Source organism: Coregonus lavaretus, assembly GCF_964263955.1.
Source record: "Coregonus lavaretus genome assembly, chromosome: 11".
Classification (NCBI taxonomy): domain Eukaryota; kingdom Metazoa; phylum Chordata; class Actinopteri; order Salmoniformes; family Salmonidae; genus Coregonus; species Coregonus lavaretus.
The window spans coordinates 42,731,445-42,750,281 of record NC_139998.1 but is presented as its reverse complement, the minus strand read 5'-3'; the positions used below and the strand labels follow the sequence as shown (position 1 = coordinate 42,750,281).

At 44.4% G+C, this 18,837-nt stretch overlaps 1 protein-coding gene across 3 annotated transcripts in view; it reads right to left on the bottom strand.

Annotated features, from left to right (window-relative positions):
* The window catches only part of LOC311137630 (protein strawberry notch homolog 2-like), a 120,572-nt gene that overhangs the window by 22,778 nt on the left and 78,957 nt on the right, over positions 1–18,837 (bottom strand). For all 3 annotated transcript variants that reach the window (XM_084172136.1, XM_084172137.1, XM_084172138.1), the window contains 2 exons: positions 2,763–2,921; positions 533–616 (listed from right to left, as the gene is read on the bottom strand). In XM_084172136.1, coding sequence (XP_084028262.1) covers positions 533–616; positions 2,763–2,921 — 243 coding nt within the window. The remainder of the gene's footprint in view (positions 1–532; positions 617–2,762; positions 2,922–18,837) is intronic.

Below are 18,837 nucleotides of genomic sequence, written 5' to 3'. Positions count from 1 at the left end.
CTCAACCAACTGGACAAGACAAAACAAGATAGATGTGAGGTGAAATGAACAAACTAAATATTTGTGGATGGTTACAAGTCAAAGGGTGGACAGATTGCTAATTGGACATAATTAACCTAGAGTTACTTGTCCTGATGTTAATTAGTTAGGTTAATTCATAAGGTGAATTAATTCATGTCAATTGGGAGCCTGATTGGACATCAGATCATTGGCCTGCAGTGTTTCTAGGAGGGACTCTGAAGATCAAAGCCTCACATATGAAGCTTCATTTTGACAGAGAAGTTACCAAAACCGACCGTTTTACTCAATATATTATTTCAAAACCTGTTTTTGGAACGGCCGCAAAAATACAGCAACAATTCACTTGAATTAAAATATTTACGCCAATCTCATTTTGAATTTAGTGCCGCATATTTAAAATGATGCAGTCAGTGTTGGTTCCATCTCCACATTCTTATGCCTGTGAAAATGGGGCCCTCAGTCAGTCACTTGACTAATTTAGGTCTGATTAGATTTGGAGGGTTGAGGCTACCTGGTATCCTCCCAAAGGTGGGGTGCTGATAATGGCTGAGATATCCTCAAAACTGCTCAAACCCTGAAACCTGTTGGCATTCAGCTGCAGGGAGAACAAACAAAAACAAATGAAAAGATGTCAGTCACACAGTGGTGAGTGAGTGTGTGTCAAGAATGTGGGAACTTCTGGAAACACACAACATAAGAGAGAGTGATTAGTCATCTTGACAGTGACAGTCAGCTAGATAATGAGTCAGCTAGATAATGGAGAAAATAACAACAGAATCAATAGAAAAAATACAAAGACTCAAACTACTCAAACGTTCCCATTTCTGAGTTTATTCGATAAGATGCCCTCTATACAGAGATGGGTTGTAAACATATCTGACCCTGGATCAGTGGTTAGAGGCAACATTTACCAACTGCCCTACTGTACATTTTATGTGTATTTGAGAATTGCTGTTTAGTGTTAAGCACACAGACATTTTGTCTTTTATTTTTTTTGAGTGAGTGTGTATGTGTGGGTATGAGCATAGTGGTGTTAGTTATCTAGGTAGTAGTGTGTGGTGAAGCATGTACAGTGCCGTCAGAAAGTATTCACACCCCTTGACTTTTTCCACAATTTGTTGTGCTACAGCCTGAATTTAAAATTGATTAAATTGAGATTTTTGGTCACTGGCCTACACATAATATCCCATATTGTCAAAGTGGAATTGTTTTTGTTAAATGTTTACAAATTAATAAAAAAATTAAAAGCTGAAATGTCTTGAGTCAATAAGTAATCAACTTTTTTATTATGGCAAGTCTAAATAAGGTGTAAACATTTGCTTAAGAAGTCCTATAATAAATGGCATGTTTAACATGATTTTAAATGACTACCTCATCTCTGTACCCCACACATACAATTATCTGTAAGGTCCCTCAGTCGAGCAGTGAATTTCAAACACAGATTCAAGCACAAAGACCAGGGAGGTTTTCCAATGCCTTGCAAAGAAGGGCACCTATTGGTAGATGGGTAAAAAAATGTAAAAGTAGACACTGAATATCCCTTTGAGTATGGTGAAGTTATGAATTACAATTTGGATCGTGTATCAATACACCCAGTCACTACAAAGCCACAGGTGTCCTTCCTAACTCAGTTGCCGGAGAGGAAGGAAGCCGCTCAGGGATTTCACCATGAGACCAATGGTGATTTTAAAACAGTTAAGAGTTAAACGGCTGTGATAGAAGGATGGATCAACAACATTGTAGTTACTCCACAATCTAACCTAAGTAAAAAGAAGGAAGCCTGTACAGAATTCCCCAAAATGCATCCTGTTTGTAACAAGGTACTAAAGTAATGCCACAAAAAAATATGGCAAAGCAATTAATGCAATGGAGCTAAGCATAGGCAAAATCCTAGAGGAAAACCTGGTTCAGTCTGCTTCCCACCAGACACTGGGAGATGAATTCACCTTTCAGCAGGACAATAACCTCAAACACAAGGCCAAATCTACACTGGAGTTGCTTACCAAGTAGACAGTGAACGTTCTGAGCTGGCCGAGCTACAGTTTTGACTTAAATCTACTTTAAAATCTATGGCAAGACCTGAAAATGGTTGACTTGCAATGATCAACAACCAATTTGCTAGAGCTTGAAGAATTTTGAAAATAATAAAAATGGGTAAATGTTGCACAATCCAGGTGTGGAAAGTTCTTAGAGACTTACCCAGAAAGACTCACAGCAGTAATCTCTGCCAAAGGTGCTTGTACAAAGTATTGACTCAGGGGTGTGAATACTTATGTAAATTAGATATTTCTGTATTTCATTTTCAATACATTTACAAAAATATGCCATTTAGCAGACGCTTTTATCCAAAGTGACTTACAGTCATGCGTGCATACATTATTTTAATTTTTTTGTTTATGGGTGGTCCCGGGGATCGAACCCACTACCCTGGCATTACAAGCGCTGTGCTCTACCAGCTGAGCTACAGAGGATTATGGGGTATTGTGCGTAAATGGGTGAGAAAAAAAATAATATTGAATCCATTGTGAATTCAGGCTGTAACAACTAAATGAGGAATACGTCAAGGGGTATGAGTACTTTATGAAGGCACTGCTGCATGTTTCGTTGTTTTGTGTGAGAAAAAGAAAACGTCATGTGTGTGTTTTCTGACGTGTTTATTTCTGTGTGTGAGTGTGTATGAATGAGACATAAAAAAGTGAGAGAGAGTCTCTGTGTGCGTGTGTGTAGTCAGGTCCCCTCACCTCCAGCTGGCTCGGTGCTGGTGTGTTTATGTCCCATATCGTGGGCACGTGGGCCAGGTTGTCTGTGGGGATGAAGACCTGGGCATCGGCGTACTCTGACAGAGAGTCGGCCGGAGAGGAGAACAGAGAGTTGGAGAGGTCATCGATGCAGGATAGGTCCTGGAAACAGAGACAGGGCAACAAACAGAAAAAATATGTTAGTTCATTCTCTCCTTTCTGGATCAAGTTAGTGCTGCTGGCACCTTTCCATATTGTAGCAGATTCCATGGGGTATAACAAGGACAGTTCTTTATCTTTGTACTGTGGGATTATTCATTGGTTTATAGTACCCTGTTAAACATTGTTATTAGAAAAAAATATCCAATGCCAAAGAGTACACACTGTATAATCAAACTGCTTCGAGTATATTTTGAATATTCATTATGCAATATACAGTGGGGAAAACAAGTATTTAGTCAGCCACCAATTGTGCAAGTTCTCCCACTTAAAAAGATGAGAGAGGCCTGTAATTTTCATCATAGGTACACGTCAACTATGACAGACAAAATGAGATTTTTTTCTCTCCTGAAAATCACATTGTAGGATTTTTTATGAATTTATTTGCAAATTATGGTGGAAAATAAGTATTTGGTCAATAACAAAAGTTTCTCAATACTTTGTTATATACCCTTTGTTGGCAATGACACAGGTCAAACGTTTTCTGTAAGTCTTCACAAGGTTTTCACACACTGTTGCTGGTATTTTGGCCCATTCCTCCATGCAGATCTCCTCTAGAGCAGTGATGTTTTGGGGCTGTCGCTGGGCAACACGGACTTTCAACTCCCTCCAAAGATTTTCTATGGGGTTGAGATCTGGAGACTGGCTAGGCCACTCCAGGACCTTGAAATTCTTCTTACGAAACCACTCCTTCGTTGCCCGGGCGGTGTGTTTGGGATCATTGTCATGCTGAAAGACCCAGCCACGTTTCATCTTCAATGCCCTTGCTGATGGAAGGAGGTTTTCACTCAAAATCTCACGATACATGGCCCCATTCATTCTTTCCTTTACACGGATCAGTCGTCCTGGTCCCTTTGCAGAAAAACAGCCCCAAAGCATGATGTTTCCACCCCCATGCTTCACAGTAGGTATGGTGTTCTTTGGATGCAACTCAGCATTCTTTGTCCTCCAAACACGACGAGTTGAGTTTTTACCAAAAAGTTCTAATTTGGTTTCATCTGACCATATGAAATTCTCCCAATCCTCTTCTGGATCATCCAAATGCACTGTAGCAAACTTCAGACGGGCCTGGACATGTACTGGCTTAAGCAGGGGGACACGTCTCGCACTGCAGGATTTGAGTCCCTGGCGGCGTAGTGTGTTACTGATGGTAGGCTTTGTTACTTTGGTCCCAGCTCTCTGCAGGTCATTCACTAGGTCCCCCTGTGTGGTTCTGGGATTTTTGCTCACCGTTCATGTGATCATTTTGACCCCACAGGGTGAGATCTTGCGTGGAGCCCCAGATCGAGGGAGATTATCAGTGGTCTTGTATGTCTTCCATTTCCTAATAATTGCTCCCACAGTTGATTTATTCAAACCAAGCTGCTTACCTATTGCAGATTCAGTCTTCCCAGCCTGGTGCAGGTCTACAATTTTGTTTCTGGTGTCCTTTGACAGCTCTTTGGTCTTGGCCATAGTGGAGTTTGGAGTGTGACTGTTTGAGGTTGTGGACAGGTGTCTTTTATACTGATAACAAGTTCAAACAGGTGCCATTAATACAGGTAACGAGTGGAGGACAGAGGAGCCTCTTAAAGAAGAAGTTACAGGTCTGTGAGAGCCAGAAATCTTGCTTGTTTGTAGGTGACCAAATACTTGTTTTCCACCATAATTTGCAAATAAATTCATTAAAAATCCTACAATGTGATTTTCTGAATTTTTTTCTCTCAATTTGTCTGTCATAGTTGACGTGTACCTATGATGAAAATTGCAGGCCTCTCTCATCTTTTTAAGTGGGAGAACTTGCACAATTGGTGGCTGACTAAATACTTTTTTCCCCCACTGTAATATATTATGCATGATGATTTTGTGAGAACAAATTTGACCTAAATCATATTTTCCAAGCATAACAGAGCAGTTGTGCTCCTCATACAGAGTGGATGGGTGGATGGGAGGGAGGACAGAGGGTCATCCCACGGACATAATGACACACTAGGCCTGGTCCTCAGCCAACATACCACTCTCTCTGGAGAGCACAGCCTAATTAGACAGATGTGAGCGTGTGTGTGGAGCGTCTGGGTCTCTCAATTCAGGCATGGCTGCCTTCCAGGCCCTCTCCATTCATATCGCAGCGGCTCCATTTGCCATGTTCACTAACTACCTCCCACAGGCACCCCGAGAACTATAAACATGGACCCAGAGAGAGGGTGGGAGAGAGAGACAAGCCCCATGGAGGAGATGCCATGTCTAGGACCCAACACTGTGTGTGTGTGTGTGTGTGTGTGTGTGTGAGAGAGCGAGAGAGAGAAGGTGTGGGTGTGTGGTGATGTAATACACACGTGTGCTCGTAAATGTATTTGTGTGAGTTTATGTACTGTATGTGTGAGTGCGTGCTTAAATACATGTGTTGGTAACTATGTGTATAGTGTTCCCACAGTATGATTGGCTGGTCGGTCATTGGTAGCGGTTCCCACACCCCCACACTTCAGTTCAGTGGAACCACCCAGAGGCCAACGAATCAACTTAGCCCAGCGTTGCATAACAAGAGCAGGGGCTCCAACCACAGATGACCCAGCAGCCCAAGACAGATATACCCCATGGAATAAAACACTATCTATCTAATATCAAAGGACTGACCAGGGATAGCAGGTAGGACACTCTGTCCACTGTCCAGCACAGTAAGAACCTACAGCAGAGCAATACACTCAAAATGTAGCCTAATAAAGAATGGAAAACATGCTTGTCTCACAAGCTGTTACTGAAACAAGTTCAACGGTCAAGAAGAACACAGTTGTGCTGTATACATTACTAGATCATGTAGGAAGAAGGGGCCTAGCCAGGGTGACTAGACTCTACAAACTACAGAACATACACTATATATACACAAAAGTATGTGGACACCCCTTCAAATTAGTGGATTCGGCTATTTCAGCCACACCCGTTGCTGACAGGTGTATAAAATCGAGCACACACCCATGTAATCTCCATAGACAAACATTGGCAGTAGAATGGCCTTACTGAAGAGCTCAGTGACTTTCAACGTGGCACCGTCATAGGATGCCACCATTCCAACAAGTTAGTTTGTCAAATTTCTGCCCTGTTAGAGCTGCCCCGGTCAACTGTAAGTGCTGTTATTGTGAAATGGAAACGTCTAGGAGCAACAACGGCTCAGCCGCAATGTGGTAGGACACACAAGCTCACAGAACGGGACCACGAGTGCTGAAACGTGTAGTGCGTAAAAATCGCCTGTCCTCGGTTGCAACACTCACTACCAAGTTCCAAACGGCCCCTGGAAGCAACGTCAGCACAATAACTTTTCGTTGAGAGCTTCATGTAATGGGTTTCCATGGCCGAGCAGCCGCACACAAGCCTAAGATCACCATGTACAATGCCAAGCGTCGGCTGGAGTGGTTTAAAGCTCGCCGCCATTGTACTCTGGAGCAGTGGAAACGCGTTCTCTGGAGTAATGAATCCGGTTTCACTATCTGGCAGTCCGACGGACTAATCTGTGTTTGGCGGATGCCAGGAGAACGTTACCTGCCCCAATGCATAGTGCCAACTGTAAAGTTTGGTGGAGGAGGAATAATGGTTCAGGCTCCTAAGTTCCAGTGAAGGGAAATCTTAACACGACAGCATTCAATGACATTCTACAGTGAGGGAAAAAAGTATTTGATCCCCTGCTGATTTTGTATGTTTGCCCATTGACAAAGAAATGATCGGTCTATAATTTTAATGGTAGGTTTATTTGAAAAGTGAGAGACAGAATAACAACAAAAAAATCCAGAAAAACACGTCACAAATTTTATAAATTGATTTGCATTTTAATGAGGGAAATAAGTATTTGACCCCTCTGCAAAACATGACTTAGTACTTGGTGGCAAAACCCTTGTTGGCAATCACAGAGGTCAGACGTTTCTTGTAGTTGGCCACCAGGTTTGCACACATCTCAGGAGGGATTTTGGCCCACTCCTCTTTGCAGATCTTCTCCAAGTCATTAAGGTTTCGAGGCTGACGTTTGGCAACTCGAACCTTCAGCTCCCTCCTCAGATTTTCTATGGGATTAAGGTCTGGAGACTGGCTAGGCCACTCCAGGACCTTAATGTGCTTCTTCTTGAACCACTCCTTTGTTGCCTTGGCCGTGTGTTTTGGGTCATTGTCATGCTGGAATATCCATCCACGACCCATTTTCAATGCCCTGGCTGAGGGAAGGAGGTTCTCACCCAAGATTTGATGGTACATGGCCCCGTCCATCGTCCCTTTGATGCGGTGAGGTTGTCCTGTCCCCTTAGCAGAAAAACATAATGTTTCCTCCTCCATGTTTGACGGTGGGGATGGTGTTCTTGGGGTCATAGGCAGCATTCCTCCTCCTCCAAACACGGCGAGTTGAGTTGATGCCAAAGAGCTCCATTTTGGTCTCATCTGACCACAACACTTTCACCCAGTTCTCCTCTGAATCATTCACATGGTCATTGGCAAACTTCAGACGGGCATGTATATGTGCTTTCTTGAGCAGGGGGACCTTGCGGGCGCTGCAGGATGTCAGTCCTTCACGGCGTAGTGTGTTACCAATTGTTTTCTTGGTGACTATGGTCCCAGCTGCCTTGAAATCATTGACAAGATCCTCCCGTGTAGTTCTGAGCTGATTCCTCACCGTTCTCATGATCATTGCAACTCCACGAGGTGAGATCTTGCATGGAGCCCCAGGCCGAGGGAGATTGACAGTTATTTTGTGTTTCTTCCATTTGCGAATAATCCCACCAACTGTTGTAAAGTTCTCACCAAGCTGCTTGGCGATGGTCTTGTAGCCCATTCCAGCCTTGTGTAGGTCTACAATCTTGTCCCTGACATCCTTGGAGAGCTCTTTGGTCTTGGCCATGGTGGAGAGTTTGGAATCTGATTGATTGATTGCTTCTGTGGACAGGTGTCTTTTATACAGGTAACAAACTGAGATTAGGAGCACTCCCTTTAAGAGTGTGCTCCTAATCTCAGCTCGTTACCTGTATAAAAGGACACCTGGGAGCCAGAAATCTTTCTGATTGAGAGGGGGTCAAATACTTATTTCCCTCATTAAAATGCAAATCAATTTATAACATTTTTGACATGCGTTTTTCTGGATTTTTGTTTTGTTATTCTGTCTCTCACTGTTCAAATAAACCTACCATTAAAATTAGACTGATCATTTCTTTGTCAGTGGGCAAACGTACAGAATCAGCAGGGGATCAAATACTTTTTTCCCTCACTGTAGATGATTCTGTGCTTCCAACTTTGTTGCAACAGTTTGGGGAAGGCCCTTTCCAGTTTCAGAATGACAATGCCCCCGTGCACAAAGCGAGGTCCATACAGAAATAGTTTGTTGAGATCGGTGTGGAAGAACTTGACTGGCATGCACAGAGCCCTGACCTCAACTCCATCAATCACCTTTGGGATGAATTGGAATGCCGACTGCGAGCCAGGCCTAATCGCCCAACATCAGTGCCCGACCTCACTAATGCTCTTGTCTGAATGGAAGCAAGTCCCCACAGCAATGTTCCAACATCTAGTGGAAATCATTCCCAGAAGAGTGGAGGCTGTTATAGCAGCAAAGGGGAGACCAACTCCATATTAATGTCCATGATTTCGGAATGAGATGTTCGATGAGCAGGTGTCCACATACACTACATTACCAAAAAGTATGTACACACCCCAGGCTGGGAGGTTTCACTACCGACCAGCGAGGACAGGAGAGGGACTTTAACAGGCAGGATAGCAGCTCTAAGGGAACCCTAAGGGGGCTAGAAGCCGGCCAACAGCCCCTCGCTTCTGCCAGTGGGTCTGTGTGTGTGTGTCTACAAGGTTAGAGGAGCAGGATGAGTGATGTGGTTATGTGTGTGTGTGATGTGTGTGTCTTGGGGGTGGTAAAGAGCTCCTAAAGAGAGCTTTTTCAAGGGCACAGCACTCAGCTAATCAGTGTTTACTGGAAGCGCTCTTATTACACTCCTGGTTGTGTCGTGCGTGCACTCGTGCATGTGTTAGCTCTGCTAGGGCAAGATCAGACTTGAGCTCCGAAAGCAGCCTCTTGAAGTTTTGTGTCTGTGGACAGCTAAATGGAACAGCTGCATTTTTTGTGTGTGACAGAAGAGAATGGGGGAAGAGAAGCCGAGACGATCCCTGGAAACTCTCCCCAATCCATCAGTCCCCCTCCCTCCTCATCCCACCATCATTCCAAGAAACATGGCTGTTCCGGCAGATGACTGATTCGTAAACAAGGAGGAACAAAATGTAACCAGAGGCAGAGACATATACAACCCCCCCCCCCCCCCGCTCAGTAGTTCCTACAGTGGAAACACAAGCTTAGTGATGAATTCCGTCCTACAGTGAACATAAGGAAGAAAGGGCTTCATACTCTCTTACAATAGAAACTAGGCATCCTACATTACTGCTCCTACCTGCAATTAGGCCCAGCACAAAAAAGACCAGATTATGTAACATACACTTACCACTTTATATTAAGACATTTTGTTTATTGATTGACAAATTCATATTGTCATGTTTTCATGAACAGTCATATATCAGAAATAATTATGTTCTTCTCCCCACAACTCCAGCCCTCTTGCTCAGACAGGACGAACCTTATCATCAAAGCGAAGATGAGAGGGCTGCCAGCCTTTCCCTCTCAGAGCCAGGAGAATAGCTTTGATTATGAACAAACAGAAACAGTTCCCTACCCAAAACATCAAACATCATGGCCGAGGTCGTTCTTCTCTAAATCACCAAACAATTGGACCCCCAGCTCCACTAATCTCCACTCACAGAGAGCGAGAGGAGAGGGAGAGAGAATATCCAGAGCAGACTGGAATGTAATTTTCTTAATAAATGTGAAGCAAGGCAAGTGTGACTGTCAAAGCATTTGTTCCTGCAACTAAGATTATGTTATGTGAGGCAGAGATAAGGCCTGAATTCTAACTGCACTGATGGTAATCTGGCCTTCCATAGGCACAGCCTGCCTGGCTCCTAATCCTGCCTCCTCACAGGATAAAACATGGAGATGGCAGAGTGAGTGAGTGATTGAGTGAGAGAGAGAGAGGAGGGGAAACATGGAGAAATCTGTGAATGAGTGAGTGGTGTGTGCGCGTACATGCAGGCTCACGTGTGTGAGTGAGTGAGTGGTAGCAGACAATGTATGGCCTTTGTGAGAGAAAATGTTTTCAGAGTGAAAACCCAGGACAAGTTGTGCGTTCATTTACAAAACGGCAGAGCTATTTTCCAGTTTGTCGGTCAGTCCTCATATCATCACACAAAGCCAGTCCATCGCAGGTTCCTCTTCCACTTCAGTTTCTCCGTTTTAGTGCTTAACCCAGCGTTCTCCTTTTCCCATCATCCCGACCCACACGCAGAGGAAAACCACATTCATGCCCATATATACAGTACCTGTAGGCCCCCTTTTCACAATCCTTCAGTGACATGATACAACCTCCTGGCTGTGACCACTGAGACACACACACACACACACACACACACACACACACGCAGTAAATTGTGTTTGAGAGCCTGGGATAATGGCAGTTGTCTGGCTTCATTGAGTAATGGAAACATTGAGAGTGAAGAATCGCTGCAATTAGCATCCCTGTCAGAGAGCAAGGCAAGGCATACACTGCTGGGTCTGAGATGATCGTGTTGACTGCCTTCTGAGTTAAAGCAGCACTGCCAAAGCCATCAGACATGAATCACTCACAAATATCTGTATTTGTTGTTAATTAGGCCATCTTATATAGAACTTACAATTGAGTCATTTAGCTAGCCGACATTCTTGTTTTCCTTGTCATGTGAAGTAAACACTTTGAATAACAAAACAAAAAAGTCCTGTCTCTCTCACAAATTCTACAGGGGAAACATGGCCAAGGAGTCTACAAGAATAAATGTAAACCATGAAATCATCATTTATCAGCGTTGTGACTATGTGTACATCACTTAATGCCAACCGAGGCATCCAGGGAGGAGGGGAAAGCCTTTCCGAACAGAATGAAAATAACGATAGTAGCTTTACATAGCAGGCTTGTGATAAGACATGAGGCTGGTCATTGTTGAACAACTTTAGAAGGCATGGCTCTTCTCTGTTCAGCTCTAGAAGATATGTTTATCTTTTCAGGAAGTCTAACATACAAGAGTGTTTCCCTCTTGCCCATTTCAGCTCTAGGATGAAGTTGCCCGTATTACACTGATTTTAGGTCAGTTTGACATTTTATCCACTAATAGTAAAAGGTTTTTATTTGGTGGTGTGGATAAGATGATCCTAGGTCTATGTATCAGGGCAGCTTATACCTCCTCCTCCCCAGAGGGAATAAGCAGAATTTCTGAAGCCCTAACCACCACCACTTCTTCCTCCTCCTCCGAGGGAATAAGCAGACTTCCTGAAACCCTAACCACAACCATCACTTCTTCCTCCTGCTGTAGCTAGTGTTTTTAGCAGAATGACAACACACAGACTCAAATGAACTAGCATTACCAGTCTCTGTTTCCTTCTTTCTTCTTTTCTCTCCACTGCTGTGTGGTCTATTAAAGTCAATCAATTGTACAGCCTTATCAAATCATGGCCCTTTTAAATCCCATGGCATTAGGTCAGGAGCCAAGTGGTTCTGTGATGTTCCAATATGCCAGCCTGTGTGAACTCAAGTTGTTGACATCACAGTCCACAGTGCTGGATGCCAACACTGCTGGTTGAAACACTCCCAATAGCAGTAGCTTGTGTGGAAACAACTTACCCTCACCCAATCCTAACCTTGTAATTCCAAGCAGGGGATGTAAAACAGACCTTAAATCAGTGTCTGTCTGGGACAGGGGTCAGCAACTGTTGTGTAGGAGGGACGGCAGGAGGAGGCGGCCCCACCTGTCTCCAGTGTTCTGTGTGGGTCATGTGGTCCCTGTATGGAACCCAGTCCCTACTGCTGTCACCAGAGCCTGATGGATGGCCTGGGAGGCCCGGGGCCACAGAGCAGCCTGGATTATTTTATCCCAGCCAGTCTACGTTACCCACATCACCTAACATGCTGTACAGGGACACCCACAGAGGCCTTCACGTCCTGCCCAGCCACAGGAAAGAAGGTAAGCTGGCCTCTGGAACTTTCCAATGCTTCCACACTTTTCAATAATATAAGGATGTCATGTCAGGCCATCATATTATAATGATTAAAATAATAAATAATACAGTTGGCTATGAGGCCTGCTGAGATGGCTGTCTGTTTTGGGTTGGCAGGGAGAGAACGGGAGACTCTCAGGCTGTGTCCTCCATTGAAAGTGGAGGGGCAGTAGGGCACAACGATCCTCTTATTCCAACAACAGCACCACCATAAAATGTATTCAGACGGGTACAACGTTAAGATAAGAGAAATGTAATGTAGAAATTTCTGTTCTACACACCAGAGAATAATGTATGGTCTACATAACACATTTCTATCTGAATGTTATGCAATGCTCAATTCTCGTACATGGAACACCTCTTCTTCCCTGCAACAAGAATGAGCTCACAGTCAACTTAGTCGGCTTGAATAAGAAATCTGAATAAGCCCTGACTATGGTTCAAGAAATGACAACAGAGTCAGTCACGCGATAGGGAAGAAGGTTAGCCCAATTGGAGGGCAGCAGTCAGCAGCCCCAGTGATCTCTCTGTCTGTATCTATGGGCTCTGCCAAGAGGAAGTACAAAAGGGCTGGGTGGAGAGCAGCTGGAGCATGTCAATAGTCTAATGTGGCCTACAGGTCCTGGTTTCTTTATCTACTTTATCGGATTATGCACTGTAAAGAACTTGACAGGTGATATCACTTTTTTTTAATGGTAGATATTCATATCATCCATCTTTCCTTCTTTCTTTTTGCAGAACAGTGCAGATGAGAGAAAGGAAGCGAAAGAAGGAAGGAACTTCAGAGTATTGAAGCATCATTGTTCCAAGATGGCGTAGCAGTGCGGTCGTGTACTCTTGTGTGTCCGTGTAAATAGCCAGTTTTTTCTTTTTTTTGTCTTTTGTTGTATATATTCCCCTATCACACTTTATCCTTCTACTAAATATACTTTCCTGCAACCCACCTCACTCAATGTGGAATGGATTCTATTATTTACTTACCTTTTATCTAGAATCTCCAGTTGAAACTAGCTAGCCAGCTAACTAACTACTTGCTATTAGCCACCGTTAGCGGTTTTCACCCAGAACATCAGATTTTCTGCCGGAATAACTGAATCACTGGACCTTAACACCGGATCGCAACCAGCTAGCCGCAACCGAATGGATGTTGCTGTTGGCTAATCACCACTGCCCCCGAAGCAAGCACCAGTTAGCCTTGAGCTAGCCTCGAGCCAGGCCCATATCCCGGCTATCTACCACTACCGGACGGGAGTAGCCAGCTAACTAGCTACTTGCTATTAGCCACCGTTAGCGGGTTTATTTCTCCATTGTCTGTGGCCTGCACTACCTACCAGCCAGCTCTAGCCTGGACTATTATCGGCCAGTCTGCACAGCGCGTTATCGACCCAGAACATATTGGATTTTCTGCCGGAATCACTGGACCTTTAACACTGGATCATCGCAACTAGCTAGCTGCAACCGAATGGATGTTGTGGTTGGCTAATCAGCCTTGAGCTAGCCTCGAGTCAGGCCCAACTCCCGGCTATCTACCTCTCTGTCAACCGGACGGGACCTCCTAGTGTCGACACGGAGCCCCACCGATCCATCACGACTGGTCTGCCGAAGTAATCGTCTGTGGTTTCAACAGGCTTCCCGTTGCGACGACCAAGAAGATCCATCTGCTAGCCCCGGCCTGTTAGCACACGCAATTCAACAGCCGTGCTTCCTGATCGCCTGTGCTGTAGCACCAATTCGAACTGCTCTCGGACTCACATTGCTGTTCACTGGACCTTATGATCACTCAGCTGCACAGCTGATGCCTGCTGAACTGTTCCTTTACACGGTACCCTGTCCTGTTTTATCTGTTTAGCCTCAGCCCAAACTTTCATCGCCATTAACAGTTGTCTTAGCTCTCTCGAATAACACCTGTGATTCCTTTATGCCTCTCTCCCATGTCAATATGCCTTGCCTATTGCTGTTCCAGTTAGTTCTTATTATACAATTTCACTGTAGAGCCCCAAGTCCCTCTCAAACTATCTCAAATAGCTCATTTGTTCCACCCCCCATACACGCGGAGACCGGCTCAATCGGTGCCTCCAGTGATGCTCTCTTTCATTGTTACCCAACGCGTAGGTTTACCTCCACTGTACTCATATCCTTCCATATCCTTGTCTGTACATAATTCCCTGAATCTATTCTACAACGCCCGGAAATCTGCCCCCTTTATTCTCTGTACCCAACGCACTAGAAGACCAGTTCTTAAAGCCTTTAGCCGTATCCTTATTCTATTCCTCCTCTGTTCCTCTGGTGATGTAGAAGTTAACCCAGGCCCTGTAACCCCCAGTATCACTCCTACTCCCCAGGCGCTATAATTTGTTGACTTCTGTAACCGTAAAAGCCTTGGCTTTTTGCATGTTAACATCAGAAGCCTCCTTCCTAAGTTTGAGTTATTCACTGCATTAGCACACTCCGCCAACCCTGATGTTCTAGCAGTGTCTGAATCCTGGCTTAGGAAGGCCACCAAAAATGCAGAAATTTCCATCCCCAACTACAACATTTTCCGTCTAGATAGAACTGCCAAAGGGGGTGGAGTTGCAATCTACTGTAGAGATAGCCTGCAGAGCTCTATCATACTATCCAGGTCTGTGCCCAAACAGTTTGAGCTTCTACTTCTAAAAATCAACCTTTTCCAGAAATAAGTCTCACTGTTGCCGCTTGCTACAGAACCCCCTCAGCCCCCAGCTGTGCCCTGGACACCATATGTGAATTGATTGCCCCCCATCTATCCACAGAGTTCGTACTGCTTGGTGACCTAAACTGGGATATGCTTAACACCCCGGCCATCCTACAATCCAAACTAGATGCCCTCAGTCTCACACAAATTATCAAGGAACCTACCAGGTACAACCCTAAATCCGTAAACATGGGCACCCTCATAGATATCATCCTGACTATCTTACCCTCTAAATACACCTCCGCTGTCTTCAACCAGGATCTCAGCGATCACTGCCTTATTGCCTGCGTCCGTAACGGGTCCGCGGTCAAACGACCACCCCTCATCACTGTCAAACGCTCCCTAAAAAACACTTTAGCGAGCAGGCCTTCCTAATTGACCTGGCCCAGGTATCCTGGATGGATATCGATCTCATTCCGTCAGTAGAGGATGCCTGGTTGTTCTTTAAAAGTGCTTTCCTCTCAATCTTAAATAAGCATGCCCCATTCAAGAAATTCAGAACTAAGAACAGAGATAGCCCCTGGTTCTCCTCAGAATTGACTGCCCTTGACCAGCACAAAAACATCCTGTGGCATACTGCATTAGCATCGAATAGCCCCACGCGATATGCAACTTTTCAGGGAAGTCAGGAACCAATATACACAAGCAGTTAGGATAGCAAAGGCTAGCTTTTTCAAACAGAAATTTGCATCCTGTAGCACTAACTCCAAAAAGTTTTGGGACAATGTAAAGTCCATGGAGAATAAGAGCACCTCCTCCCAGCTGCCCACTGCACTGAGGCTAGGAAACACTATCACCACCGATAAATATACAATAATCGAGAATTTCAACAAGCATTTTGCTACGGCTGGCCATGCTTTCCACCTGGCTACCACTACCCCGGCCACCAGCTCTGCACCCTCCGCTGCAACTTGCCCATGCCCCCCCCGCTTCTCCTTCACACAAATTCAGACAGCTGATGTTCTAAAAGAGCTGCAAAATCTGGACACCTACAAATCATCTGGGCTAGACAATCTGGACCCGAAATTAGCAGCCGAAATTGTCGTAACCCCTATTACTGGCCTGTTCAACCTCTCTTTTGTAACGTCTGAGATCCTCAGAGATTGGAAAGCTGCCGCGGTCATCCCCCTCTTCAAAGGGGGTGACACTCTAGATCCAAACTGTTACAGACCTATATCCATCCTGCCCTGCCTTTTGAAAGTCAAGTTAACAAACAGATCACCGACCATTTCGAATCCCACTGTACCTTCTCCACTATGCAATCTGGTTTCCGAGCTGGTCATGGGTGCACCTCAGCCATGCTCAAGGTCCTAAACAATATTATAACCGAGATCGATAATAGACAGTACTATGCAGCCGTCTTCATAAACCTGGCCAAGGCTTTCGACTATGTCAACCACCGCATTCTTATTGGCAGACTAAATAGCCTTGGTTTCTCAAATGACTGCCTCACCTGGTTCACCAACTACTTCTCAGATAGAGTTCAGTGTGTCAAATCGGAGGGCCTGTTGTCTGGACCTATGACAGTCTCTATGGGGGTGCCACAGGGTTCAATTCTCGGCCCGACTCTTTTCCTCTGTGTATATCAATGATGTCGCTCTTGCTGTTGGTGACTCTCAGATCCACCTCTACGCAGACGACACCATTTTGTATACATCTGGCCCTTCATTGGACACCGTGTTAACAAACCTCCAAACGAGCTTCAATGCCATACAACACTCCTTCCGTAGCCTCCAACTGCTCTTAAACACAAGTAAAACTACATGCATGCTCTTCAATCGAACGCTGCTGGCACCCGCCCACCCGACTAGAATCACTACTCTCGGCGGGTCTGACCTAGAGTATGTGGACAACTACAAATACCTAGGTGTCTGGTTAGACTGTAAACTCTCCTTCCAGACTCACATTAAGCATCTCCAATCCAAAGTTAAATATAGAATCGGCTTCCTATTTCGCAACAAAGCCTCCTTCACTCATGCTGCCAAACATGCCCTCGTAAAACTGACTATCCTACCGATCCTTGACTTCGGCGATGTCATTTACAAAATAGCCTCCAACACTCTATTCAGCAAATTGGATGTAGTCTATCACAGTGCCATCCGTTTTGTCACCAAAGCCCCATATACTACCCACCACTGTGACCTGCACGCTCTTGTTGGCTGGTCCTCACTACATATTCGTTGCCAAACCCACTGGCTCCAGGCCATCTATAAATCACTGCTAGGCAAATCCCTGCCTTATCTTAGCTCATTGGTCACCATAGCAACACCCACCCGTAGTATGCGCTCCAGCAGGTATATCTCACTGGTCATCCCCAAAGCCAACACCTCCTTTGGCCGCCATTCCTTCCAGTTCTCTGCTGCCAATGACTGGAACGAACTGCAAAAATCTCTGATACTGGAGACTCTGATCTCCCTCACTAACTTTAAGCATCAGTTGTCAGAGCACCTTACCGATCACTGCACCTGTACACAGCCCATCTGAAACTAACCCACCCAACTACCTCATCCCCATATTGTTATTTATTTTGCTCATTTGCACCCCAGTATCTCTATTTGCACATAATCTCTTGCAGATCTATCATTCCAGTGTTAATACTAATTGTAATTATTTTGCACTATGGCCTATTTATTGCTTTACTTCCATAACTTGCTACATTTGCACACACTGTATATATATTTTATTTTGTATTTTTGACTTTATGTTTTGTTTTACCCCATATGTAACTCTGTATTGTTGTTTTTATTGCACTGCTTTGCTTTATCTTGGCCAGGTCGCAGTTGTAAATTAGAACTTGTTCTCAACTGGCTTACCTGGTTAAATAAAGGTGAAAAATAAAATATATATATATATATATATAAGTATTGCAGTGTCTGCCTGCCAGCTGGAAATCTTTACCAGTGTGTGTGTGTGTGTGTGTGTGTAGGCTACCTCCCCCTCCCCTCTGAAGCATAGTCTACTGTAGCTACTGACATTACATGCATAATTCAGAAATTAGGGAAAGAGATGTTTAATTAGAGAACAATGGATACATTTTTTCAATGCTACTTAAGTATACTATAGTTATGACACATTTCACATTGGATTTATTAAGTCCAAAAGGTAAGACGTGTTTTTATTTTAATTCTGGTGCCACTGCCAAGCTTGTTAGCTAGCCAGCTTGTTGCTAGCTCTGGTTTAGCTCTCAAAAACTCTAGACGGCATTATGTGTAATATGTAATGGAACTGAGAGTCATGATCAAGGGCTAGCTCTGGTCCAACGTTAGTTAAGCCAACTCGCTGAAGTTCAAAGACATTCAAAGTTCCTTCATAGAAGCTGCTCCTCCATAGGTATAATTCTGGGGGCCTAATTCAGATAATGCATGTGATAACAACAAAGATGCTCAGCGCTCTCCTCACCTGCAAAATGTCAGTCGCATGTTGCACCCTCCACTACACTTGTCTGTCCAATGCATGTACATAGCTTGCCCGCTCCATAGCAAGCTGCTCTATCAATTGGTGAAGTAATTTAATTTTGAGCTAAATGTAAAAATACAATGATTTCAGAGGTTTAAAAAGGAACAGAAAGGAACAATATAAACTGTTACTTTTTTGGGGTTCAAACCGGTTCAGAACTTTATTTTGCTGGTTGGAACAGTGGAACGGAAAGAAAAAACGTAATGGTTCTGTTCAGAACGTAACGATTGGAAAATAATTTAGGTTCCAACTGTTCGTTTTAACAAAATTACAGTGAGACATAATCACTCTTAATACCGGTTTCTCTTTTGATTTTGAATGGAATTGGCTGAAGAAAAAAAGCCACCTCTAAAATCCCACCCCACACACTTCAACACCAGAAGTCCATGAACTCAGTTAACCTTCCAGTCTTTCTCAGTAAATTCCCACCTGTGGTCAGTCAGCGGGCCGGGGTTGTCGAGTTCCAACTCAGTGACTCACCCAGGACAGGAGGACACCACTCACAGTGAGTCTCCCTCCTCCATTATCTCCCTCCCGCTCTCCCTCTGCCAGTTCCAATAAGACATGCCTTGCTGCCACTCTAGGCCTAAAATAGTGCTGAC